The sequence below is a fragment of the Canis lupus genome, chromosome 8 (assembly GCF_003254725.2).
Source record: "Canis lupus dingo isolate Sandy chromosome 8, ASM325472v2, whole genome shotgun sequence".
NCBI lineage: Eukaryota > Metazoa > Chordata > Mammalia > Carnivora > Canidae > Canis > Canis lupus.
In genome coordinates this window covers 51410167-51437974 of record NC_064250.1, presented here as the reverse complement: position 1 = coordinate 51437974, position 27808 = coordinate 51410167, and the positions used below count along the sequence as shown (strand labels likewise).

Here is a 27808-nt window from a genome sequence, read left to right as displayed (position 1 = left end):
TAGGGGACCCAAGTAAAGAAGTTTCAGAAGCAAGAACTCAAATGTATATTCAGAATATGAAGAAATAGCCATTCTGGTTAAACAGAGATGGGAAGTATGAGGAAGCAGGGACATAGGTGAAGCTAAATGATGGAAAGCCATGAGCAGGAGGCTAAGAAAGATGTGCTCTGAAAGAAACAGGGTGGGAGGTTCACGATGAAGCGACAGCGACAGGCCGGGTACAGGATGGAGGGAGAAGTGAGAGAGGGTCCAGTGAGAAATATAACAAAGGAATTGTCAGTGGGGTTGTTTAGTGGATTAGATGAGGGCAAAAGGAGGACAGCCAGTGGAAAGGAAAGACCAAAGCTTACTTGAGGTTCCCAACATAAATGCATGGGTGGTGACAGCAGTACCCTCTGTTCCAAACCCACTGGGTTACCTCTTTTCTTCTCACATTCAGCACCCTGCCTCGCCTCTCCTCTAGAGGAGACCAGAGTCACTGCAGCTGAGTTTTCTCACCATTCGTTTCTCAAACCTCAAAACCATTTTGTGTTTTGCCTTCTTTACTACCATCTCTGGGGATGGGGGGTGGGGGGGGAAGCATTCTTTCTCTCTCTCAGGTGAAGGAGGTGTAGGTCAAGGGAAGGGTTTTATGTGAGGATAGAATAGCATTGTGCTTGTAGCCTGTAAGGAACGAACAAATAGGCAAAGATTAGTAGGTATGAGGAAGAATAAGTGTGAATGAAGAGTAGACTCTGGGAGGTGACAGGAGGGAATTAAATGGTGAACACAAGTGAAGAGTTGACCTTACCAAAAAAGAGAGATCCTTTATCCTCTGGATAGGAGGAGATAAATAGGCAGATGACCCAGAGGGGGAGACAAGCTTGATATGCTGGCAAGACAGTGCCAGCTTGGACCTTCTCAGAAAAGCAGGCTGTCTAATCACAAACATTTTGTTACTCTCACCACATCCCCCACTGAGCCACAGCCACCATGATTACAGCGGTCTCCTGGCCAGATCTTGAACGCTCCCAGCTTTCCTCACCTGATGTCCTTTCTGTGCCTACAGCTTCCTCTGACTGGGATGGCCTGATTCTTCATCTCAGGTCTTAGCTTAATTATCACCCACTCCAAAGGGCGCCTGCCTGGCTCAGTTGGTTAAGTGTCTGACTCTTGATTTCAGCTCAGGTCATCATCTCAGGGTCGTAAGATGGAGCCCTGTATTGGGTTTGGTGCTGAGTATGATGCTTACTTAAGACCCTCTCTCCCTCACCCTCTGCCCCTCCTCCCTCCCTTCCTCCCTCTGTATAAAAACAATGACAAAAAATTATCACCTCCCCCAAGAGTCCCTTCCTGACCATTCAGTCTGATGATGGAGACCCAACCTCCTCACCACCCATTTTTCTCTTTGATTTCCTTCATACCACTTACCATTAACTTTAAAGTATCTCAATGAGTTATTTACACATTTTCTCTTTGTCTCCTCCAACATGAATTTCACAGACTCAGAGATCTTATATGTGGTCTCATTCACCACATTCTCTAACAATCAGGACAGATTTTATAACAGACCAGTCACTCTGTGAATATTCACTGCACTCATGAATAAATGAATGAGTGACATGCTGTTGAGAAAATGGATATACACTGAAATTGGATATTTTTTAAAGTATTTTTAAAGATGTTATTTTTTTGAGAAAGAGAAAGAGAGAGAGAGAGAGAGAGAGAGAGAGCACGAGCAGGGCAGAAGGAGAGGAAGAAGCAGACTCTCTGCCAAGCAGGGAGCCCTGCATCCTGATCCCAGGACCCCAGGAACACAACCTAAGCTGAAGGCAGATGCTTAACCGATTGAGTTATCCAGGTGACCCCAGAAATTGGAAATTTAGAGTAATAATTCCATTGCTGATGTTCACAAATATTTACTAACTTATTGAAGAATATTTCCATATACTTATATGCCAGGACCTATGTTTCCCTCTATTTTTTAAAGATTTTATTTATTTATTTATTTATTTATTTATTTATTTATTTATTTATTTATTACGGACAGAGAGAGAGAGAGAGAGGCAGAGACACAGGCAGAGGAAGAAGCAGGCTTCATGCTCCCTGCATGTGGGACTCGATCCCGGGTCTCCAGGATCACACCCCAGGCTGAAGGCGGTGTTAACCTGCTGGGCCGCCATGGCTGCCCCTATGTTTCCCTCTAAAGTGACTATTCAATCTATATAAATCCAATCCCTGCCTTCTAGAACCCCCTTCTACTAAGGAAATATATGAACACAGATCATTAAAGCACTTTGTAGTAAGGAATATATTACCAATTATTAAGCAATGGAGTTAAGAACTAACAGCTGTGAGATCATATAGTAAAGTGCTCCTCACTTAAGCAAGGTAAACCAGGAAAACAATTCTACCAAAGTGCTGAGGGTGGATATGCTCCTTCAGAGTTGGGCATGCAACTACAAAGGGTAAAGGAGTAGCTATGCAATAGATAAGATGGAACAGATATCCAACAGTCCCCAGCGGTTTTTCGATGAAAGTAAAAAGTGTGCTAAGTTGTAAATTCAGCAGGAAACAGAATCATGGAAAAGATATTCAGCATGTCACTAGCTGAGGGAACAGAAAAGACATGATGAGAGATCTAAGATAACTAGAAGAGAAGAACTCCTTAAAGCAGCTCATCTCAAAAGAGCCAAAAGACAACAATAGCTAAACTCCAAGAGGAGGAGGAGGAGAGCTCTTCCTATAAGACAGAAGAGAAGGTAGCAAGAAGTATATTTGAAGGTAAATCTGAAAATGGAAGGAGAAAACTTAGTAAGCATTGGCTACATAGTTTCTCTTTTCTCCATGAAATATGAGCCAGACCAAACTGGCTGGTGAGAAAGATCTGAGGGAGAGAGAAGAATTTTATTGGTTGATAATTGGTGTGCAATGTTACTGCCCTGTGCTACATTTTTACTGATTTGTGAAGTGAAAAATGTGTCCTTATATCTCTTTGAAATCTATGCAGAAACTATATGGCACACTGTCCACATGCGGGACAGAACACAAGGTTACAAAAGCACGTAACACTAATGGAACAGTCATTTCTGCATTTGCAAAGCAATTAAAAAAAACATTAGCAAAAAAAAAAACATTAGCTAATTAATTAGCTCAATGATTACTTTATCCCTGTAGGTATATGTGTACAAGAACTGGGGTTTTTGGTCTCCTTTGAGGCATTTGAAGACACAAGAGATTTTGTCTCAGTGGGAATGTTGTGGTAGATTACATTTGCTGTAAATAAGTGACATTTTTAGAAAGCAATGAGTTCCACTGAATTTATCCCAAAGAGAAAAAAAAATTGCAAAGCTAAATAAGAGGCTCTCAGAATCAAACTAAAAAATCATAATAAGCCTAAAATGTAGCTGCTTTTCATTCTGGCTTTCTAGGGGCACTGGAGGCAAATAGCTCCAACTTCACAGAAAATACTTGGCTGGAACAAAAGTCGAGATGTGCCACACATTTCAAAATAAAGGTATTCAACTGCTTGGTATTTATACTGAGAGGAACTACTCAGGTCCCATAATGAAAATCATTCCTCCATTAACAGGTTGAGCAATACCAATTTGCCCAGCCAAAGTGGGAAATCAAGCAAAAACCACCTTCTTCTCAGAACACTCAATTGCAAGGTGAAAGAAATAGGTAATTGTATCCAGTCTCCCAGCAAGAAATTTTTTGACTGATTAAATGACCTATCCTATGAAATAGAGCCTCTAAATAGTAGTGAAAGACCAGTCCCTAAAGTAGGTTTAACCACAGAATCACCAACCTTATTTCCTTTTCTTCTTTACCAGGTCCTTTGACTGAGTTGGTGTAGGAGGCAGCAGGAATCAAGATGGCAGCAGTGTTTCCACAGTAACTCTAGCCTTTGCTAAGTTGAACTGTGTGACCCTGAACAAGAATTTCATCTCCTTAAATTTACATTAGTAATGATAATAGGGTCCACCTCACCAGTTTGTTGTGAGAATTAAATGAGGAAATATGTATGAAACATTTAACCATGTAGACCTACACTCCGCATGCATTTACACTGTTAAGTGCTCAGTAATTGTTAGTCTTTACCATTGCTATTATGATTTCAGTTGTTGTGGTTATAATGGTTTTGGACATGGTGCCAGTAGAGGTCTGAGGAAAGAGAAATAATTATAGATCATGGCACTGGCTGAGAACCTCAAATCCTACCATAAGAACAATCCTATGAGTCTAATTGGGATGTGTTTAAGTCAATGATTTGGAGATTAATTAGGAAAGTCTTCAACATGATAAATCTGGTCTAATAAATTGGTCTCTTTGTTTCTTTTCAGAAGGCTTGTTCACTGAAGAGTTTAGAATCTTGTGTTTGGAAGGAAACTAAAAAATCAACAGTATCTACTCATCTGATGCTATAACCTCTCCTACAAACTCAGCAAGGTAGTTGTCGAAACTCTCCTCGGTGCCTTGAGTGATAAAGAATGCATTACTTTAAAAGCAGCTTTGAACAACTCTCACTGGAATGTCTTCTTTGTATTAAGTAACCAGCTGCCATTCATTTGCCTTATTTCTCTCTGAGGAACCACATGTAATCCTACTTCTATAGGATAGTCCTTCATGTATGAAGCCAACACCTGGGCTCAGGCACCTTTTCTTCCTCAGGTTAAATACCCCTGGATCATTCAACTACTTTTCTTTTTTAAGATTTTATTTGTTTATTTGAGAGAGAAAGAAAGAGAACATAAAAGCAGGGGGAGTGGCAGAGGGAGAGGAAGAAGCAGACTCCCCACTGAGCAGGGAGCCTGATGTGGGGCTTGATCCCAGGACTCTGGGATCATGATCTGAGCCAAAGGCAGACACTTAACCAACTGAGCCACCCACGCACCCCTCAGCCAACTACTATGTCAGACTCAAGTCCTTCATCTTTTTCACAGCTCAATTCTAAACATGTTCTAATATATCAATTAGCTATTATTTTAAAAGCTTTTTTTAAATGATTTTTATTTATTTATGAGAGGCACAGAGAGAGAGAGAGAGGCAGAGGCAGAGGCAGAGGGAGAAGCAGGCTCCTCACAGGGAGCCTGATGTGGGACTTGATCCCAGGGCCTGGGGATCACACTCCCAGCCGAAGGCAGAAGCTCAACCACTGAGCCACTCAGGTGTCCCTTTTTAAAAGCTTTATATCCAGAATGGAATAGAAATATTTCCAGTAATCATATTAGCACATAGTGATGATGATGTTGAAAACAATTTACCAATCTTCCAAAAAACTACTAGAATTAACAAATGAATTCAGTAAAATTATTATACAGAAATATGCTGTATTTCTATATAATAATAGCAAAGTAGCAGAAAGAGAAATTAATAAAACAATCTCATTTACAATTGTACCAAAATAGAGTAAAATACCTAGGAATAAACTTAACCAAAGAGGTAAAAGATCTATACTCTGAAAACTTTTATAAAACATTGATGAAAGAAATTGAAGATGACACAAACAAATGGAAAGATATACCATGCTCATGGATTGGAAAAATTAATATTGTTAAAATGTCCATGCTACCCAAAGCAATACACAGAGACAATACCATCCCTATCAAAAAATCAATAGTATTTTTCACAGGACTAAAACAAATAATCCTAAAGTCTGTATAAAACCACAAAAGACCCTGAATACCCCAAGCAATCTTTAGAAAGAAGAACTAAACTGGAGATATTGCAATCCCAGATTTCAAGATATAATGCATAGCTATAATAATCAAAACAGTATGGTACTGGCATAAAGAAAGACACATAGAGGGATGTGACATGCAAAAGAATGAAATGGGGCTACTTTCTCACACCATACGCAAAAATAAACTCAAAATGGATTAAAGACTGAAATGGAGACCTGAAGCCATAAAACTCCTAGAATAAAACATAGAAAGTAATTTCTTGGACATCAACCTTAGTAACATTATTCTACATATGTGTCCTCAGGCAAGGGAAACAAAAGCAAAAATAAACTACTGGGACCACACCAAAATAAAAAGCTTTTGCACAGTGAACAAACCATCAACAAAATAAAAAGGCAACCTATTGAATGGGAGAAGATATTTGCAAACAATATATCTGATAAGAGGTTAATATAAAGAATATATAAAGAACACCAAAAAAATATCCAATTAAAACAATCGGCAGAGAATTGAATAAACATTTTTCCAAAGAAGACATACAGATGGCCAACAGACACATGAAAGGATGGTCAACATCACTTATCATCAGGGAAATGCAAATCAAAACCACAATGAGTTACCTTATACTTGTCAGAATGGCTAGAAATAAGAAATGAGAGATAACAAGGCTGGCAAGGATGTGGCCACTGGGGCAAATTGGTGGGCAGGGGGGTTGGGTAACTGGGTGATGGGCACTAAGGAGGGCACTTGATAGGATGAGCACTGGGTGTTACACTATATGTTGGCAAATCAAACTTCAATAAAAACAAAACAAAACAAAAATAAAAGTAAATCTAGTGAAGAGTGATTAGGTGCTGTGACATTCCTGAGGAGTCCAGCTCCATGAGGCAGGGTCCATGTCTATCTTCCTCATCTTAAATCCTAGGCCTTCTCAATGCTTGGCACATACACTGTGTCTCAAATCAATCATATAATCTTTTTTGAAGTAGTAGCTACATTGAGACATAATTTTATACAATAAAAATCACCATTTTAAAGTATAAAAAGATTCTTCAAAATATTTTTTAAAAGATATACCATTTGATTCAGTAATTCTACTACAGGGTATTTACCCAAAGGGAACAAAAACACTAATTCAAAAAAATATATATGCACTCCTATCTTTATTGCAGCATTACTTACAATAGCCAAGATATGGAAGCAACCTGAGTGTCCATCAAGAGATAAATGACTAAAGAAGACATGGTATATATTTACAATGGAATATTATGCAGCTGTAAAAAAAGAATGAGATCTCGTCTTTTGTGACAACATGGATGAACCTAGAGGGTATTAATGCTAATTGCAAAAAGTCAGAAAAAGATAAATACCATATTACTTTACTTCTATGTGGAATCTAAAAAAAGAAAAACAATAAAGAATAATAAAAGCACTGAAACAGACCCATAAATACAGAGAATAAAACTAGTGGTTGCTAAAGGGCACAAGGATGGACAAAATGGGTGAAGGGGAATAGGATAGGCTCACAGTTACAGAATGAATAAGTCACAGGGAGGAAAGGTACAGCATAGGGAATATAGTCAATCGTATTGTAACAGCATTGCATGGTGACCAATAGTACCTACACTTGTGTTAAGCAGTGTCACATTGAGTTATTGAATCATTGTATCATACACCTAAAATTAATATAACTATAGTTGTATGTCAACCATACTTTAATTTTAAAAGTCTACCAAAAGTTTTCTATGTATCAAGCATCATTTTAAGGGCTTTACATTTACTATCTCAGTTAATATTCACCACAACCTTATGAAACAGGTATAATTATTCTTATTTAATAAATAATCAGAATGAGGCATGCAGAAGGTTAAGTAACTTGCCCAGCATTCCACAGCTAGTATGAGTAGAGCTAGGCTTTGAAGCCAAGAACTCTAGCTCTAGAGCCTGCTTTCTTAGTCAATAAATTATAGTATAAAAGTGTCCACCTCCTTTGTTTTATAGATCACACCTCTATTAATTCAGCCTCAAGTCATGTAGACACATATTTTCTATCATCCTCAGCTTCCTGCTATTCAAAAAGTTGATGACCATGTACTCTTACCTTTCCTCAAGTCCCTAATATAAACATTAAATAAGAAGCAGTACTGTGACATCAACCTGAATCTTCCATATAGGTCAAACAGATCCTTCCATCAAGACTCATTGGTATATTTGGAGTGCCTGGATGGCTCAGTGGTTGAGTGTCTGCCTTAGCCCAGATCATGATCCCAGGGTCCTGGGATCGAGTCCTACGTCAGGCTCCCCAGAGGGAGCCTGCTTCTCCCTCTGCCTGTGTCTCTGCCTCTCACTCTGTCTCTCATGAATAAATAAATAACATCTTTTAAAAAAAGACTCATTGGTATGTTTAAATAGTTACTCCTTTACTGACTAGCTTCTAAAATTCAATTTCTTTCTCCCCATTTTGTCAACGAAGATATCACAGAATGTATTGCCAAATACTGATATTTAGTTATGCTTTCCTGAGTTGTAAGTATGGTAACAATATGGAAGGGAAATGTGAGCTTGGTTTGTGTGATATGGCTTACTTTTTGTGTTTCTGGTGAATAACTGAGGTTCTGCTGATCACTTTTTTTCTCTTCTATGGGGTCAAACTTCTGTTAATAATGCACTCCAAAACCTTTCCCCAATTCCAATGAAGCTCAGATGCCCATAGCTCACATTATGTACACTTTTTTCCATCTTTAGTATTGAGGAACTTCACCATTATCTTCCATTTCTCAAAAACCACAACTAGTTTTAAAAAATCTTATTTACAAATTCTCCCCATATCCTTGGATATCATTCATCTATCTCAAGAAATCTGAATGAATGCAGAGCAATTAGGTGCTAACAGCCTCTAATATTAACTTTCTTATCCTTTGTCTATCTTTTCCTGTCCAAAGATCTATTTTCTTGTCAGAGAAGATGGGGGCAAAATAGGAGTAAGAAGATTATTTTACATCACTTAGGACTATATGTTGCAAATGACAGAAAATCCAGCTCCTATTGGTTTAGACAAAAGAAGGGATTACTCAGTCTTGGCTGGAAATCAGGGGTACTCTAGTTTGAAGAATGTTTGATCCAGGCCCTTAACCATGTCACCAGGATCTAGTTTCTCCCCATCTTTTGGCTCTGCTTTTCTCCATTCTGGCTTCAGTTTTGGCCTCTATGTGTTGGCAAGATGGTAGCCAGAAACTCAGTTTTATATCATCCCAAGTTCTAACGCAAAGGACAGAAACTACCTCCCTATAGCATATAAACTAAAGTCCTGAGCTTGTATGTCACTGATTCAAATCAGGTTAGGCACCCACCTATGAACAAAATAACCATGGCCAAGGGAATGGAAGTCTCTAATTGACTCAGAACTCCCATGCTTACCAAGGGAGCCAGAAGTGGAGTCAGCACCATGGAACCACTAGACTGAAAATGAAAGGAAATAAAAATCTTTATTCAAAAGAAGGAGAAATGGGATGCCTGTGTGGCTCAGTTGCTTAAGCATCTGCCTTTGGCTCAGGTCATGATCCTGGGGTCCCAGGATCGAGTCTCAAATAAGGCTCATGTAAGCAGGGCTCCCTGCTCACTGGGGAGTCTGCCTCTCCCTCAGCCTGCTCATGTACTCTCTCATTCTTTCTCTCAAATAAATAAAATATTTTTTAAAAAAGATTCCTTATACTCTAGGAAGTAATCTCTCTTCCAGAAGATCCAATTTATTCTCTTTATAAAAACTTCATTCTTAAGCTGATGCATATGGCATTGCTAACACTTGATCTTTTACCCACCAAAACTGCCAACTTCTATGATCAATGCAATAGGCAGCTCCTGAGATACCATTTCTCTCTTATCTTCTTCTGCTACAGCTTCTATTTCCCAGTCTCTGACTCATGTTTCTACCTTGTTGGAATCTCATCCTTCTTGGTCTCCTGTTTGTATTGGTTCCTCCATTTGGAGGAAAGGCATGCTTTCCTCCAAGCCCACACAGTGCTCCTTTGCACATCTTCCTAAGAGTAGGAAGCTAGATCCTACTTTGCTATCCAAAATTTCATAAGCAATAACTTGTAATTCTACACTAGAAGTTTTCCACAGTAGTGTGCATTTGGTTTAGTGGTGATCACTACTCTCATTTTACAGATAAAGACATGGATGTCCAAAGAGATGATATGATTTTCTAATTAGCATTAGAATGAGATCTGGAGAGGTGCCTGAGTAGCTCAGCTGGTTAAGTGTCTGCCTTCAGCTCAGGTCATGATCCCAGAGTCCTGGGATTGAGCTCTATGTCGGGCTTTCTGTTCAGTGGAAAGCCTGCTTCTCCCTCTCCCTCTGCCCCTTCTCCCTGCTCATGTACTCTTTCTATCTCAAATAAATAAAATCTTAGGGAAAAAATAACGAGATATAGAGGTCAGGTTCAAATTCAGTTGCTCTTATTAAACTACATTGGACTCTCCTAACTTCTGCAATTTTTAAATTGCAGAAACAGCAAGGAGCAGTATGTGGCTTCTTGGCCAGATCTAATCAATTTGGTTTCATTATATAACAAATAATAACATAAGCATCTGCACAGTGCTTTACAGTTTATAAAGCACGTCCATTTGATTAGTCCCATTTGCTCTTGACATAAAAATGCCTGAGGTAGGTCTTATTATCTGATGCAAAGACAGAGGCTAAGAGCAGTCAAATGACTTGCTCTTAGTACACAGCTGGTAATGAATGAGTCAAGACAAAATTCAAACCTGGACTTGTGCTTCTTTGCTCATCTCCCATGCTGACTCAAAAACCCTCACTTGGTCTCAGCTCACCCTGGGGCCATGCAATATTTTCAACGCTAGGAAAAAGGGGATTTTTTAGTCCCAATGCCATGACCTAATTTACCTGATTATGAACACATCAATTTAAATCAGGAAGGAAACCAACACAACAGCTAGAGCAGCACAAAGGTAGAGAAAATGAAGATGGCAGGGGCTAGGGTGGGTAGGAAAAAAGTATAGTGAGTGAGGAAGCGAGGACAATACAAAAGAAAAAGCAGAAGAGAAATTATTATAACATAAGAGACAGCAGCAGCAAAAGACAGTGAGATGGGATAAAATGAGTATATTAAAAAAAAAAAGGCAACAACAAACACATTATCCCAAAGCCCGCAGGTGCCAGCAATTCAAATAAACGTATAGCAATTAACAGAATTAACACAGCCTTAAATAGCTTGGCTCACCAGATGTGGACTCCTATCAGGGTTCTATAAAATGTAAAGTTATTACAGATTAAACCATTAATCATCTGTTCAGAGACTATCTCTGGCTGCAAAATCCCATTCGGTTTTAAATGGCTAATAATCACAAAGGGATGTGGGATGTAATGTGCACAATGATGCTCTACCCAATCCTTTTTCCTTTAAATATGTGTTCCACGCTCCTGATTCTCCTGCTTCTCCCTCCTCCCCATTAGAGACTCCATAAGGAAAGAGAGGTGAGATGCACCAGGCTATCTCAGACACCTCAGCAGCACGGAGCTTCTCCCTGGGCACATGGAAGATGGAAACAGAGAACCAACATACTGGAGGGGAAGTAACAGACTGAGGAGAAAGGAAGATGGTGTGCAAAGAATCAAATCCAACAACAGGAAAGATCCCATCACATAGGAGGGTACCATGATGGGCTTGAGGAAGGTCCCTCCCCATGGTCCTAGCCAATCCAATAGAAACACTATTGTTGACCTCAGTTGGGACTTGGCTTTCCTCTACTATACTGTGCTTCATCCCACAATAACAGCTCAATGATGCCAAGGACAAAGAATAGGAGAAATGTTCATCTTGACAGGGAGGGTCACTGGAAACTGAAATGAGAGTCAGAAAGAAGTGCTTCCCTATAGAAATTTTAAGATTCTGAAAGATACCCTCCGGGCCCAATGCCACAGTCAATGGATCAACCCTCCTAACCACGATCTTCAACTTCCTAGGGCAAAAACATACACCAGTTGGAAGTAGTAGATGCAGTGTTCTCAAGTAAATTAAAGCCTATTGGATAAGATGCCAATCTGACTGTGTCATGCTACTACTTGAGTTCCTTCAATACCCCCCTATTGGCCTAGAAAATAAAGTCCACGGGTGAAATGAAGTTCTCTATGACCTGGTGCCTACTTAACTTCGTATCTACATTTTCAAAATTCTTCATCTTAGAATCTGTGACCTGAAATTAGCAAATTGTGAGTTCTTCACCCAGATTCTACTGAGTCCTGTCCCCATGCCTTTACCAAAACTGCCCATCATCCTGGAGCACCACTACCTCTGTTCTGCAGTGTCTGCTTCTCTTTGTCTTTAAGACTCACCTTGGGCATTAGCTCCTTCACAGAACTTTCCTGAACCCTAGAATATGCTAAGTCCTTCTCAACAGCCCTGATGAACTTCTGAATGCCTCTTTTTACTACTCTTTTATGAAAATTATACCCATTTATCTTAGCTGTCTCCCCCACTAACTATGTGGTCCTCCAAGGTGGGAACTGTGTCTGATTCATCCTGGTATTATTTAGAATAGTCCCTGGTATATTGTAGGTTTTTCGTATATATCTGCTGATCTAAATTCTACCAGATTTTAGAGCTCTGTGAGGTTAACACATTCATTCCTTTATTTATTCCAGACACTTATGGAGTGTTTTTTTTATACCAGGAAATCTGCTAGGTTCTGGGGAGACACCTGTGAACAGAAGAGACCTTCGTCATCATAGAGTTAGCTCCTGTTTAAACAGTTATCAAATAAATTACCAAAGGCAACAAAATAAGCTAATGACTGAGGACAGGTGGGGTGGGTTTCCCCACTTCAGATACAGATTGAAGGACTTAATTGGGACAAACCTCAGAATAAAGCTGTTTTTCCCCCTGATTATGATTTGCTAATTTGGGAGATATAGGGATATTGCATGTGCCAATGTATACAAATGTATAGTTATATTTGTATTTACAAGTTGTTTATAAGAGGTATTATAAAATCCTTAAGAATAATTATTATAGGGACACCTGGGTAGCTCAGTGGTCGGGCGCCTGCCTTCGGCTCAGATCATGATCCTGGGATCCAGGATCGAATTCCACATCAGGCTCTCTGCGAGGAGCCTGCTTCTCCCTCTGCCTATGTCTCTGCCTCTCTCTCTCAGTCTGTGTCTCTCAAGAATAAATAAATCTTTTAAAAAATAATTATTATAGCAAAATGCACATGTCTGTTTGGTTTAACTTTTATGTATATTATTTCATTTAGGAAGAACATGACAAAGAGCCTAGTATATCCATGTTAGGGAAGAAATAGATTCAAATAGGATCAGTGGCTTACTGCAGACCATACAGCCAGTGACAAAGCTGGTATTCCCAACCAGATTTTCTGATTATAAGCCCAGTATACTTTTTCTTAATACAACTACACCTCTGTCAAAGCCTTTTCAATCCTGTTCTTCCTAGAGGAAGTTCCAACTCACTTCTCTTAGCCTTGCTGAGCCTTTCTACATAATACTTCTCTCATATCAGATAGCTAGGAAGTTCCTAAAAGATTCAGCTGTTGCCATGCCAAGATGTTCTTAGTGATCCCAAGAAAATCATATGGCTAATAGTGCCAAAGAGCATTTACCTACAATAGTAATTTCACAAAAACTTTATTTACAAGATTATTTGTTTAAACACAATTAATTTGCAAACATGTGGTTTCACTTAGAAAATGTGTACTGAGAGCCCAGTAGGTGCTAAGAACCATTGTAGGAGCTGTAAACCCACAAGACCCAAAAAAAGACATACATGTTAAATCACCAAACCACAACAAGGAACAAGAAACCGAGGTGGTAATGTTTAAGTGAACACAAACTTGTATTGATAACTAGGGTGTATGGAGAACCACGATAGTCTGAGGACAATCTGGACAGTCTTTGTGGCGGCTTTTATAGCAGCATGGAGCTAGGAAGTGTGCATCCAGGTGAAATCCACAGTCATTCTGCTTAACAGTGGAGGCAGAACTTTTGAGGGTGAAGTAACTGTGGTTAAAAAGATAAAGCTTATTTTGTACTACACACAAAGTATCAGTGATCTGGAACAGAAACTCTGAAGTCCTTTTGCCATGTCCCCATTTTGAAGAAAATAATACATAAAAGTGCCCAGCTCAGCTTAAGGCAACACAGAGCCTCAAATGGCAGGCAAGGTCAGAAAAAAGGAAGAAAGAGATAGGGAAGAAGGGCTTGTTAAATAACTGGACACTGGTCTAAGGGTAAACAGTTCAAGTGGCTATACGGGAGTTATCAAGGAGAGAAATCCCAACCTAGCTGGAAGCTTCCACTATTCACTAAATTGACAAAGACAAATATCAAGAGCAAGAGAAGAATTTCCCAGACCTGCCCTACAGAAAAGTGAACTGTAATGATTAAGTGGAAAGAAAGAATATGCCAGGACCACAGGACACTGGAAGTTCTCTGTTTAAGATACTCAGACAAAGGAGAAAGCTTCCCAAATTCCTTGGAAACACAATTCTGTATGTAACACAGAGATGGTGGTATCAGTTAACGAAGTTCTAATTGTGTCTATTGCTTCCCCCAGAATGGGATGGACTTTCTTTTTTCTGACTTGATCTGGATTTAAATGCAGATTCATGCTGCTATGTATATATTTTTACTACTAAGTACTAATTATTTCTGTTACTGACACTTTTTTTTTCAGAGCTGTCTTTAATTTTGCAGCTATTAAAATAACATTTCTTATGGACTTTTGAAGTTTTCTGCTCTCTATACCTGGGCAGTGGGTACGTGAGTGCATGCGTGTGTGTCTGTGTGTGTGTGTGTGTGTGTGTGTCCATACAGACTTCATTTACTTTAGGTTTTGTGTATATGAAACCATCAGAGATATCTTCGCGTTTTTATGAGGCTTGTTTCAAAATGTTCAGGAACATCCTTTCTGATTGATAATTTGCAATTGGGAAACTGTTCCTTTGTCTCAACATACATAATTGAGAGATGCTTCAATATAATTGTGTGCAGGGGAAAATTAATTCTAGAGGCCTCCCCTAGATTCTGTCCATGCTCAGGGTTATTTCACTACAAAAAAATGGATGAGGGATCCCTGGGTGGCTCAGTGGTTTAGTGCCTGCCTTCGGTCCAGTGCATGATCCTGGAGTCCTGGGATCGAGTCCCACATCGGGCTCCCTGCGTGGAGCCTGCTTCTCCCTCTGCCTGTGTCTCTGCCTCTCTCTCTCTCTCTCATGAATAAATAAATAAAACCTTTAAAAAAAAAGGGTGAGTTTTCCACAATAATCAATGCCTCATTCATGCCTGAGCCATGTACGTGGCAGCAGAATGTTCCTATCTATTTCTGACAAGAGTACAATTCCTGTGTGTGTGTGATTTAACACAGTTTAAGAGTCTTTCAGGGTTCATTAGGTGCTGAGCAGTTTATACCTTTATTCTATCCAAATGGGAGCAAATCCCAGGGAGGAAGTGCTCTGTGTCCACTGCAATTCTGTCAGGAATGACTACTGGCATCTTTACAGCCAGAAGAAGCGTAGCTAACATCCAGCAGAAAGAGGAAAGCACTTTTGGGTTCTCGTCTGTAATTTGTCCTTCAGACCAAGAACAATACAGAGTTGTAATTGGATTTTTCCCTTCTTTGTCATGTCTCCTCTTCCTCTCAATTCACACATTTACTGTATCGAGGCCCAGTTCAAATATCAATTCTCCTCTGAAATTGACTTCCACCTAAAATTTATCTCTCTCCTCTAATTCTACTCAATTAGAACATTTAGTCAGTGGCACTGAATACACAGTGACCTGAGCTGTACTTGTTCACTTATAGATATCATCCCCCTTCCTAGATTATAAGGTCTCCAATCATGGAGATGACAGCTTATAAAGAGCCACTAAGTTCAGTTACAATACAAAAATGGTACCCAATAATTACTTGATAAATGTATACACTCCATAAATACTTATTATGTACCTTCTATATGCCAGGCATAATGGGTGCAACTCCTGTCTTGACATGGTTCACAGCTGAGTGGTGTGACTGAAAGCATGTACAATGCCATCTCATATATAACCGATGTTCAACAAATTCCAAATAACCATAATAAGAATAAAATATGTGCCCTGAGAGGAGTCTCATAACCTGTCACAAGGGATCTTTATCTACACAAAAGAACACTGTTAGCTTCTCAAGGAATTTCCCCAGGGAAGGAGGTATAGATATCTCAGGCAATCAGGCTTAGTTTAGATTAAACAAAAATGTGCAGTTAACACAGTATTCTGAAAGAACTCGACCAAATCAAGTCTGATTCTTCTTGCCTCAACAATTGACCTTAGAGAACTTACACTTGACTGAAGCTCCTCTGTTCTCAGACAGAGGTCTCAGCACATCAGCTACAATAGTAATAAATGAGTAATGGCAAAGCCCCACTGCTTTCTCACATCTGCTAGCTTTCAGAGGATTAAAAAAAAGAAGAAGAAAGAAAAGGAAAAACCAGTCTTCTGGGCCTTAATGTTACATTCTGAAAATTCTGCTTCATCTCAAATAATGAGACTCTTGGGAACACCAAGCTTGGCAAAGGTAAAATAATACATATGTTATGTTTTAGACAAGACACACAACCACAAATTGAGCTATTTTTAGCTAGAGTTTCCCTACTTGCCAAGTCAAAGTATGAAATCAAACTTTACAAGGTGTAGTTCTTGTGATATCAAAGTCCTCTCATCTGTGTTATTTCATTTAATTGATAAAGTACAGCTACCTGTAGGATGCAATTCTCCATTAGTTAGATGAGACAACAGAACCACAAAGCACATAAGTGGCAAACCCAAGATCATGCAACCAGCTTAAGTGGGAACCAAAACATCGGACCTTACTTCCAAGTCCAAAGTCTTTTTTGCTACAACCTATGGCCTCAAAGACTGGGCGAGACAGAGCCCCTCACTGAGCTGGAAATTCATTTGTTCTTGGGACGGTCAATGAATTAAAGAGAGAACGTGACCTTTACCTCTTTAAGGCAGCCCATAAAGTTGTTGCTGACAGGTGAGCCTGGCAAGTCAGCGGTACTCGGGCTTCCTCCCACGTAGAAGAAGTCATCAGAGCCCAGCATGGTGTAGTCCTCTTGGGTGTAGCCTGTCGTGGTAAGGATGCCATCCACAGAGATTGTCACCTGGTGGAGGGACATAGGGACAAAAAAATCCCAGCAATGACTTTACAGTCTTATCAAAATCCGGTGACTTCCCCTACCTGTGACGTCACTTTCATTAAGATTTTGGTGAGGTATTCTTTCTAATTTGGATTGACTTTGGTATATGCAGCCAAATTCCATTTTCTGGTCTGCCTTCCCTGTAACCCAAGCCTCCAGCATTCGTCTGCAGACTCTCAGGAGACTTTGGTGGAATTGTCAGGATGAGCAACTTGCTCTACCCACTGCACTCTTTACTGAGTCAGGCTAGAAAATGGAACTATCCTCAGACGACATCACTTGTCTCAGTTCATTGGTAAAACGGCTATTTTTTGCACGATTGTTATTTATGGTGGTAGTGAAAAACAGCAAAGGAGACATTTGACAATGGGGTTTGTTAGGGTTGGTCTTTGGTTGTGGATGGTTTTTTCTTTTTTCTTTTCTTTTTCTTTTCTCTTTTATTTGTTTCTTTCGGGGCTCACACCACGCTGACAAACATGCATTCAGGGAGGGAAGGAGAAGGGTCTTGTTTTTGATATGTCATGGATGATACATGCCATGGACTACCCCAGGACACCAACCCCTGCCCTCCCTTCACTGACATCACCACCACCAAGAGAAGAAATGACCCAAACCAAAAAGGCAACTGTAACAAAAAGAAAGGAATATGAGGCATAATAACCAAAATAAAAATAATAACGCCCACAGGGAAGAAATAGCACCCACACACCCAACATCCATGAAGGGAGCAGAGGGCAGAGAAAAAAGATGGGGCCTCAAAACGTGCATACACCATACGCTGACACACCCATGCGAAAATGATGAGGAGCCAAGAGAAAAAGGTATAAGAAAAAGGGCAGGGATGGGGGCAGGAGTGAGGAAAACCAAAGGGAAGAATTGAAATCCACTTCACACTTACATGCACTAAACAAAATTTGGAACACAAGATGGAAGTAAAACCACCAAAAAAACAAACAAACCAAACAAACAAACCACTCAAAACTAAAGGGTTATCTTTCCCCTGCCTGCCACCTCCCTCAACTAAAGTAAAAAAAAAAAAAAAAAAAAAAAAAGAAAAAGTCCAAACCCAACCCCAAAATATAATGAAGGATGAGAGAAGGATGAAGAAGAGTGGAGACAAAATGAAGAGAGAGAAGAGCATGGAAGTGGGCTGATGATGGACAGGTTGTTAGTGATGAGGAGGAACACAAGAGAACAAACTCTGATGCCCATGGGGAAATCCACGAGACAGGAACATGCCATGCAGAGTCTGTGCGGAGAACACACTGGCAGAGCTCCCTTTGGCCACGGTGCGGATTAAGGTGAGAGCTGGGAAAGGAAGAATAGAGGAAGTAGAGTACTTTCCTCCCCAGATCACCTGTGGCGGCTGGCCATGGCCACACCAAAGGGAAAAAAAAACGGGCTTCAGGAGTGGGGAGGGGGAGGAACGAGAAAGGAGGAAAAGTGAGAGGGGACGGGGAGGCACAGAGAGAAGAAAGTCCTCAACAGAAATCCTGTTGTCCCTAGTCTGTAACTTGAAAGTTGCAAAATAAGAAAACAAAACAAAACAAATTTAGCTAAATGGAGAATCTTTCTTTTAAAAACCATTTTTAGGGGAAAAAAAATGACAAACTGGAGAAAAGGAAACCGTCCCAAACTCATCCAAATACCATTTCCAGGACAGGCATGTTCCCCTTCCTTCTTTTTTCTTTTTCTTTTTTTCTTTTCTTTTTTAACAAAAAAGAAAGGCTTGCATTTAATCCAACAAAAAATTTTAAAAGAAGAAACAAGTCTAAGGAGGATAAAAGGGGGGTCTGGGAAGGAAAAGGAGGGCAACACACGGCAAACCCAAAAAAAGAGACAATAAGAATGATATCTACCAGACAATGTAGTTTGTTTACCATAGCGTGTCCGATGCCTGAGTGCTTTGCGGAAAAGGGGGAAGAAAGGAAATTAAAAATTGTGAACAGAACGATTGTTAATTAAAAAAACTAAAAACAAAGATGAGTCGTTAGGGTGTTAGTACATTAGTCGGTTAGTAAAATGACACATTGCATGAATGATCTTGTGTTAGTTTTTCAAAAAAAAGGCACCCGACACAGAAAAAGAGAGTGGGGAAGACAATGAGACCAAGACTCTATGGAAAACCTTGGCAGCCGGGGCAGAGCCAGGAAAGGAGCTGCAACCCACCCTGCCATTGAACCCCCCCTTTTTCTGAACACTGCTCAGACTGGACCTCACCCCAGTTAGAATTAGCATCATACTTACTTTCCAAGGGCTCTTCTGAATGAACACCCTTTTTTCCCTTCCCACCCTCTTGCCCATACACAGTCCATCTGTCCTGAAAGAAAACACCCTCTAAATATTATCATTTCACATGTAGATAGGTAGAGCTAAAATACTAATATTTGGGGGACTTTATATATATATATATAACTCTGACTACATGCATGGATGATTAGGACTTTCAATACAGCAACAACAACAACAACAATTTAGTAAAGCATGTATAGGTTGCCTCTAGCATAGGAAAGCTATATGACGTAGCTTATTCTGGGTTTCCACAGGTGATTAAAGGTCCATGACGCCCTTGATTTTGTGTGGACATGTGCGGCAGGAGGGGGACATTCTCCTCTCGCCCTTCCTCTTGGTATACAATAACTGTGTTGTCAGAGTACATCAAAATAGGTGGGGGTCTTCTTTACTTCCCAATGTAGTTATTTATTTTGTTGTCTTTGCCAGAATGCTTCCCATTGGAATCGCTCTCCCCTACATCCCCCTTCAGAAAATGCTTTTCAAGCTTGTAAAAGCAATTTCGTGTATGGATAACACAAAAGACTGGCAGGTTAAACATTATTAAAGAAGCCCTATGATTTGTCACCTCTGACTATTTTCAGATGCTAAATTGCCAACACACCCTAAGCTGGAAGGCTGGAAGACCGGTAACCCCAGTTTTCTGTTTGTGGTTTCACTAAAGTTGCATTAGAGGTAAAGCAAGTCAGACGAGGGCCATGTTCAAGGTCATGGATTTTAAAACAAGACCAAAAACAAACCCAGAGAAAATGCATCACTACCTTGGTCCCTAATCCCAGTTACAGTCTGGAACAGACAGTCCACATTCCTTCCCTTAATCAGAACCCTTAGTAAAGTAGCTGGCCTTGGTCCTGACTTGGCTCAAAGGCAGAGCCATGAGTAGATGGCAAAGAAGGAAGAAATGGGCAAAGTTCTGCTCCAGTTAGTAATGAATACTCCAGGAAACTCCAAGTAAGCATTCCTCAGATGAATTTTTTGCCACAGAAGCCATTCGACCTTACCAAAAAAGTAGATGAGACAGTCATAAGCTTGTTATCAAATATTTATGAAGCAATTTACAGTTTAATTGAAATAGATAGGGGCTTCCGACCCCTTGAAATGTATCCCACAGAACTAAAAAAGATGTTATAAATGTATTTTTAATGAGCAAAATAATAATCTTAGATGATTCAGCACTGAAAGGATTACATTTGCAAAATCAACTCTGCTTTTCTGAGATTTCCCTCTCTTTCAATAAATTGCATTTGGATGCAAAATTCAGTCAGGATTTCAATGAAGACCAATTTTAGCTGCACTTTCTCTATGAGATTCATAGTCCCTCTGCCAAGAAATACCCCCCAACATCCTCAGGCCTCTGTAGCCCTGTCCAGAACTGAGAACTCTACTTAGCGGCATCATTGGTGATAGACAGACACAGTCACCTTCACAACAGAATCCTTGGCTTATAAATTGTGTGCATGTCACAGTGAGTCTAGCACCCAGACCATGGAGGAGCTCATAATCCTTCTGGAACATAAGGTGCTTTGCATATTTAGCCACCACACATGGCTGGGGAGGATTGTAATCACCATTTCACAAATGAAAACTGTGGTGTGGCAAGGTTAAATGGTTTGTCCAAGGGCGCTGAGGAAGCTAGGTCTCACAGCTTGGAAGAGAAACCCTCCAGGGTTGCTCTCCTCTGCTCGCACTGACCAAAACAGCACAACCAATGTTTGAGTAACAGTTTGGTTCATCCCCCACTCAGTTTAAAGGATGGAACTGGGGCCCAATTCTATTTTAGAAAAGTGTTTTCAGTAGAAATGAAAGCAATCCTTTCTCTGGCTAATTGGAATCACTCTAGAATGGCAACGCAGTATATGGAGTGGGAGAGAATCAGAGAAACAGACTGGCTGGTGAGAAACACAACCTTGCCCTGCTCCCCAAAGCATGAAAATGCTTTCCTTCCACTGACTAAAGCCTACTGTGTACTGTGTACCTGCCCATCAAAACTGTCAAAAGGTCATGTTTTACTTTTTGGTCTGGTCTCTGCAACTCAAACATATCACGCCCTTATATGTTAGCAAGTGGACATTCGACTTGGACCCTCTAGACAGCTGAGCTGAGTAAGCATGGATGGGTGAAAGAAAGCAGTAGCAATTGTATCCTTTGGCCTTCAAGGAAAAACAGTGATTCAAAAATGTCCAGTTCATGGGTATTAAGATGAGTGGGGGGTTCTAAGACTTGTATTATTTGGTAACGTCACCATAGATAGAAGAGAATCTCCCAACCAGGTGGCTTCCTCAACATACTTAAGTGTTACAATGGGTGTTTTGAATACTGTGTGGTCCCAGAACCTGTGAACCTTCTCTGTTCACTTAGCAGTACTAAGGAGTTACCCTTTTCTCAAACAGAAAACATATGCAGACACCTGTCAGTTCTTACACTTTCATATTTACATTAGAAGGCATTAAATCAATCATACTGCAGAAGAAAATTTGATAAGCACTTTATGGAAATTTGCACATGTTTTCTGATTAATAAAGGACGAACACTGTCTAACTGGGTTATAACAAATTCACAAGGAGAAAAGAAGCAAGCGCAAAGAGCAACCCAGAAATGGGCATTAGCACAGACCCTGGCTTTTATAGGAAATGCTTTTTATCTTCACTGATGTGGGCTGGTGAGATGTTACTATTATACTGCTATGACTATTATTATTAGTCATGAGATTGAAAACAACTTCACTTGGCTAAGGCTTTCTGAGAGCATTGTCACCTGACGGAGTTGCCTGCTTAGAATCGGGAAGCGATGTGAGTTCTCAAGCACGAACAGAACCAGGAAAGGCTGCTCCAAAGTTGACTTTTTTATTTGGGTCCTTCCACTTTCCAGGCCTCCCAGTCAACTGAAGAGCCTCGGAGGTAGAGACAGGGGCAATATAGTAGGACCACCGCACCAAGGAACAGAGAAACAGAGGAATTCAGAAAGATTCCAGCTAATTCATTCTAAGGCTTCAGATTAACATAACAACAGGGAAAAAAAGAAAGGAAGAAAGAAAGAAAGCAGAGGAGGGGAGTAAATTAAAAGGAAGGAAAAAAAGGAAGGCTTGTTCTGGAAGGAATTAAAGTCATGGCATCATGGCAATGGCTAACTTAATTAAAAAGATAAACATATATTCAAAAAAATGAGGAAAATCTAGTAAGCTGCAGAAACAAAACATCATCCCTAATTGAATTTAACAATAATACAGCAAGATTCAAATGTAATTAAGAAAATGATACAAAGGAAAGCAGGATAAAAGAAATGAAAGTATTTATAACTTTTATTATCTACACAACTGAATTTTATTTTCTGGAAAAAACAAGCACAAGTGGAGAATTGAAGTATGAGGAGAAACATATTTTCATAATTTTCCTTGTGAAACTGCAAAGACTGGGAGAGTGTTAGACGTTGACAAATCCAACCTGTATCTATACCCTTCCCCAGCTCCAGCTAATCCAGTACCTGCTCCACAAACCTCCTCCCCAGCTACCCAAGAGGAGCCTCCGGGCACTCTCTCCCCTCAGCCATTACCTGCCGGAGGTTGCGTGTCACTTTGACATCGTGCCAGGCGTTGTCGTTGAATTTTCCATTCACTGGCTCCACAATGGCCTCAAAGGCCCCGGACCCCAGGTTAATGACCAAGGAGACCGCACCATCCTTCAGAGCCAGGTTGACATAATCAGCCGACTTGCCCGTGTGCAGGATGAGCCCGTTCCGCTGCCAGGTCTTAAAGGAGAGGGTGATTTCATCACTGCTGCTCTGGATAGGGTTCTGAGACAGGTCGTAGCACAGGTACTCTGAGCCTCGAAAAGTGGCCACATTCTCCTCTCGAGCTGCATGAAAAGGAAAGAGGAAAGGAGTTAACACTTGACTGGCATGAGTCATCTGTATGCAAATACCAAAGAGAACATGTTCCCTGGGGCATTGCCCCTACCAGTGAGCTGATATCAGCAGGAGCTCCCTCCAACTCTTCCACCAGACCTGTGTCTAGGTACTAGGGAAACAAGTGAAGACAGTAACTGCAGAGAAGCTATATATCCTCACAAGGGTAGAAGACCAATGCAATGGTGTAGAAGAGCTTGCTGCCTTTCCTTCCCATTTTCTCAGAGAAAAACCTAGAGGGATATTTTATGCAAAATGGCAAAGTGAGGTTTCCATTGCTTTTGCTTCAATGATGGTTTTCAAATGCTTGTACAAGAGCTGGTTTAGAATGGATAATTAACTGTTCTGACAAAGGGATCTTTAGCTCTAGGTGCCTTTTATTGACCAATAACTAAAAATCAATTACCCTGAAAGATCTGGCTCTAATTTCCATCCATCAATAACCCAGCTAACTTCGGTTTCCATGATAGAGTCCTGAGCCCAGTGGAATGTGATAGCATTATTAAATAGGAGGTTGGATCTGCAAAGGCGATCAAACAGATGAGGGAAAGGGGATAGAATAAAATTTGGTAATAGACTTTGACAAGACAGCAATAGCTCCCTTAGATTCAAAGGGATCTCTGTTGTAGGAGTCTCCTAATTTAGATGGCCCTGATCAGACCATTCTGTTGAACATCTAAGGGCCCACAGGGTCAAGAAAGCATTCCCCTGGAGCATATATTCCCTTTCAAGGCCTCACCCTGGGATCCTCTAATTCCCTACCAAAAGAGCCCCAGGCCTGTTTCCAAGGCTTCTGCAAGCCTCTACTCTGGACTCATTTTCCAACAGCAAATCATGCCATCAGTGTGCATACCTCAAGGACTGAGGACTAACAATGTAGGGCCATTTTCTTATTTTTTTTTTAATTTATTCATGATAGGCACACAGTGAGAGAGAGAGAGGCAGAGACACAGGCAGAGGGAGAAGCAGGCTCCATGCACCGGGAGCCCGACGTGGGAATCGATCCTGGATCTCCAGGATCGCGCCCTGGGCCAAAGGCAGGCGCCAAACCGCTGCGCCACCCAGGGATCCCGGCCATTTTCAAGGATGTAGACAGACCTTGGCCACAGGGACATCCATGTGCATTTATATCAGAGTCCTTGTGGATACAGGATAGAGTCAAAGGTTGACAGAGGAAGGAAAGAGGCCAGCAGCTGACAACCAGAGGGGCCGGTTCTCCCCATGCTAAAATTTCCCAGTGCAGAACTCTGAGGAACCAAAAACTCTAAATGTGCACCTGGCTTACCAGGTAGTTCAAACATGTATTTGTCAAGGTAATGACATGTTTTACTTAATCATTTGTTGATGTAATTTCTAATTTCAAAATATAGCATCTGGACTTTCATTTGTCTTCCTGCCAAGCAGCCTGACTTAGAATGGCCTACTTCATACTGGAGTTGGCCAAAAGCTATATCAAAAGCACCACATTAATGAAAGGAAATGGGCAACAATACAGGCTGAATATATGGTTTCCCATTACAGAAGGGGAGCTACAAAAGAAGGCTGAGCTAGTTCTATTTCCTCTTCTATAACTACACCTCAGTCTTGGTAACCAGTCAATTCCACCTCAACTTAGATCCTTATCCATCATCACAGCCCTTGGTAAGTCACTTAAGTAAAATAAATATATTCTCATGATTAGGTAAGAACTATAAAGGTATCACTCATCATATGGGAGAGATGACCACCCATTACATACTGTATTAAACTAATTATAGCATCATGACAGCCTTAAAACATGAACCTCAACTTTGTACTCCAGAAAATTAAAGAAGAGATCAGACTTGTCCTGTATGTTCCAGAGGGTCTCAATGACATGTGTCTACTTGCATATTTCTGCTTATGTGCATGTGCATGTGCACATACACACACACACACACACATACACACAACACACTGGCATAAGCAAAAGGGACCTGTACACATATAAATGACCACAGTGTATCTTATATGTATATATAAGTAGCAAGTATTACTTGGCACATAACCCATGTCTGATGTTTTTCACCAAAAATAGCCCCCCCCCAATCATAGAGCAGCAATTTGATACCATCTATATGTTTGAAACAGATTTTTCCAACACCCTAGTACCCTGTATATTGTCTTTTCTCCTCTCATTTCTGAAAAAACGGCTTTGTTAAAATGCAACTGGAGGGTGCCTGGGTGGCTCATTCATTTAAGCATCTGCCTTCAGCTCAGGTCATGCTTCCAGGGTCCTAAGATCAAGCTCCCCTTAGCAGGGAGCCTGCTTCTCCCTCTCCTCCCAGGCTTGTGTTCTCTGTTGCTATATCTGTCTTTCTCTCAAATAAATAAATAAAATCTTTTAAAAAGTGCAACTGGATAAGCCTTTGTTCAGTAGACCAAGAGGTAAGCCTGACCTAGAATAAAAGATGCCAAATCAAATGCAGTTATCACCACTAAACTCTTTTCCTATGGATGTAAATGTGGACAGAGCCAACTGCTATGCCTGTCCTTGGCACCACATGTAGTATAGTAACGGATGTCTTCTAAGTCTTTTAAGTTAGACCTTAATGTGCCCACTTAACTGAGATAAAGGAACAAAGAAATGAGTGCCTCTAAAAAGAAGCTTAAATTAGTCATTGAGTACCCTTCAAAGGGGAATGGTTTGACACAGAACAGTAAGGCACCAGGATGTTATTTGATGTGCTACGTGGTGCTTAATATTTGTCATGTAATTAAATCAAAGAGTATATAAAAATAATAAGTTTTGGAGTTTATAAGGGATTTTAAACTTGCTTGATTTAATGCCTTTTTTTCTTTTAATCAGGGAAGAAACTGACAACTAAGTATAAGTGAGTTGCCCAAAACCACACAATCCGTTTGTGTTACTCTGCACTTCTAGTGCCTATCTGTACTTTTCTCTAAATATCCTTCTACCTATCACTTTGGATGTACCACATGCCCTTACTCTACCATTCAAATGGCACGAATATTTATTCAAATGAAACAGCCATGCATTAACCCATTAACCATCCCAAATCTTAGATAAATTGAGCCAGAAATTTATTTCCCCCCACTCTACATAGATCACACTTACTCACCAAAAGTAATGTTTCCCTTTCCCCCTGGAATCTGGGTGTGTTTAAAGCAATATAACTTGTTTTATGTGGAAGCCATAGAAGAAAAATGACATCATTGTAGGGAAGAGAATATCACAAGAAATAAACAAGAAATAAAACCAACATGAGAAATAGTCTATGTAAAACACATGCATATTTATGCTAATTTTCATGCAAATTTACCAACAAAGATTTTATGTAGCAGAGTGTGTCCCTTTGCAAGTATCTAAGGAAAATTCTGTAACTGTTCACAACCTTCACAATCTCTTCACTCAAGCATGAATTTTCCCAGTTTACCTCTTCCCTGGGCTGGAGGAGGCTACCAAGAGCAGCATCACCCCAGATGCTAGTATCTCCTCCACATGTCAATACACAATAGACACCTGAAAACTACCCTCTGAGTCATATTATAGATAAGCAAAAGTGTACCATTTTTAATGCATAGGATACATTCCTGACAGTGTGGGGAGGAGAGGCATTGGCAGTACATGAACTGGTCTTTAAAAGAGCAAATGAGGGGCATGGAGGGAAAAAGGAGTAAGAACTTGAAGAAATCATTCCTTTGTATACTCTCACAACTGATTATCTCTCCTAAAATCCTAATCTTAACTTCTTTCCACTAGCCAAAACTTAAGCACTGTCTTATCACCTTGAAAACCATACTAAATTGACAACATAACTAAAAGACACAAAGCTAAATAGTGACAAACACATTTCTAAGCCCATTCATTTCTCCAAACTCTCCACTAGAAAAATATAATATTGCCCCAAATTTATTTTCTATTCTTAGTGTTTATACTGAGAAGGAAGTTGAAGAGACAATGCAGTCACCTTGTATGTATTCAAGCTAAATAGGTAGAGACAATGGATGCAAGGGATTATGTGAGTACACAACAGCTTAGCATAAAGCTCCAGCCTGGCAAGAGGGCACACACTGACATGGCTAATGGACTGTTCAGATCCACTTAAATTATATCACCTCAAAGTTTACAATCAATTGTGTAAGTGTTAAAATAAAAATGTTATTCTCACTGCATGGAAAGCAGGGCTCCATTGTATGACAACAAATCATTTCCCCATTATTTCTAAGTGTCCAATTGATTAAACATTAGATGCAATCTAGATATGTATAACCCAAGATTTTAAGTTAGCTTGTATAAGATATGTAAAGTATGGATCTTTCAAAAGGCTTGTTAAACCAAGTACTATATATAAATAGCATTAACAAGCATCTATTCAATTCTATTTTCCACTCTTTCCCCCAAAAAAACATCCAACTACTGATTTATATAATAATATCTCTATTTCTCTGAGAAAATGCAAAACAGATTAAAATATTCAGTGTAATATGTTTTTACTATGCAATCTAAGAAGTGTGGAGAAATGCATATCACCATTTAATTGGGCTTGTGGTTTCTGATAGCTTGATGTCTCAGGCTTTGAGATCAAGAAATTCAGGCTTTACTCTGAAGGTTACGAGGAAGGAGGCTATGAGGAGTCACGGCACAAATTTATTGAAAGGATGGAGGATCTGATTTGTATTTTTAAAAGATCACATAATCTTATAAAAAGATTTTGCAACTCAATTTATGTTGAGTTGAGAGGGAACTGAAAGAGC

The 27808-nt window shown here is 40.0% G+C and overlaps 1 protein-coding gene across 20 annotated transcripts in view; it reads right to left on the bottom strand.

Moving 5' to 3' along the window:
* NRXN3 (neurexin 3) overlaps positions 1-27808 on the bottom strand; it is a 1528419-nt gene that overhangs the window by 1063794 nt on the left and 436817 nt on the right. For 11 of the 20 annotated variants that reach the window (XM_049113340.1, XM_049113345.1, XM_025442408.3 and 8 more), the window contains 3 exons: positions 22721-23022; positions 18760-18783; positions 16682-16843 (listed from right to left, as the gene is read on the bottom strand). In XM_049113340.1, coding sequence (XP_048969297.1) covers positions 16682-16843; positions 18760-18783; positions 22721-23022 — 488 coding nt within the window. The remainder of the gene's footprint in view (positions 1-16681; positions 16844-18759; positions 18784-22720; positions 23023-27808) is intronic. The other 9 variants (XM_049113342.1, XM_049113347.1, XM_049113335.1 and 6 more) reach the window with 1 other exon arrangement.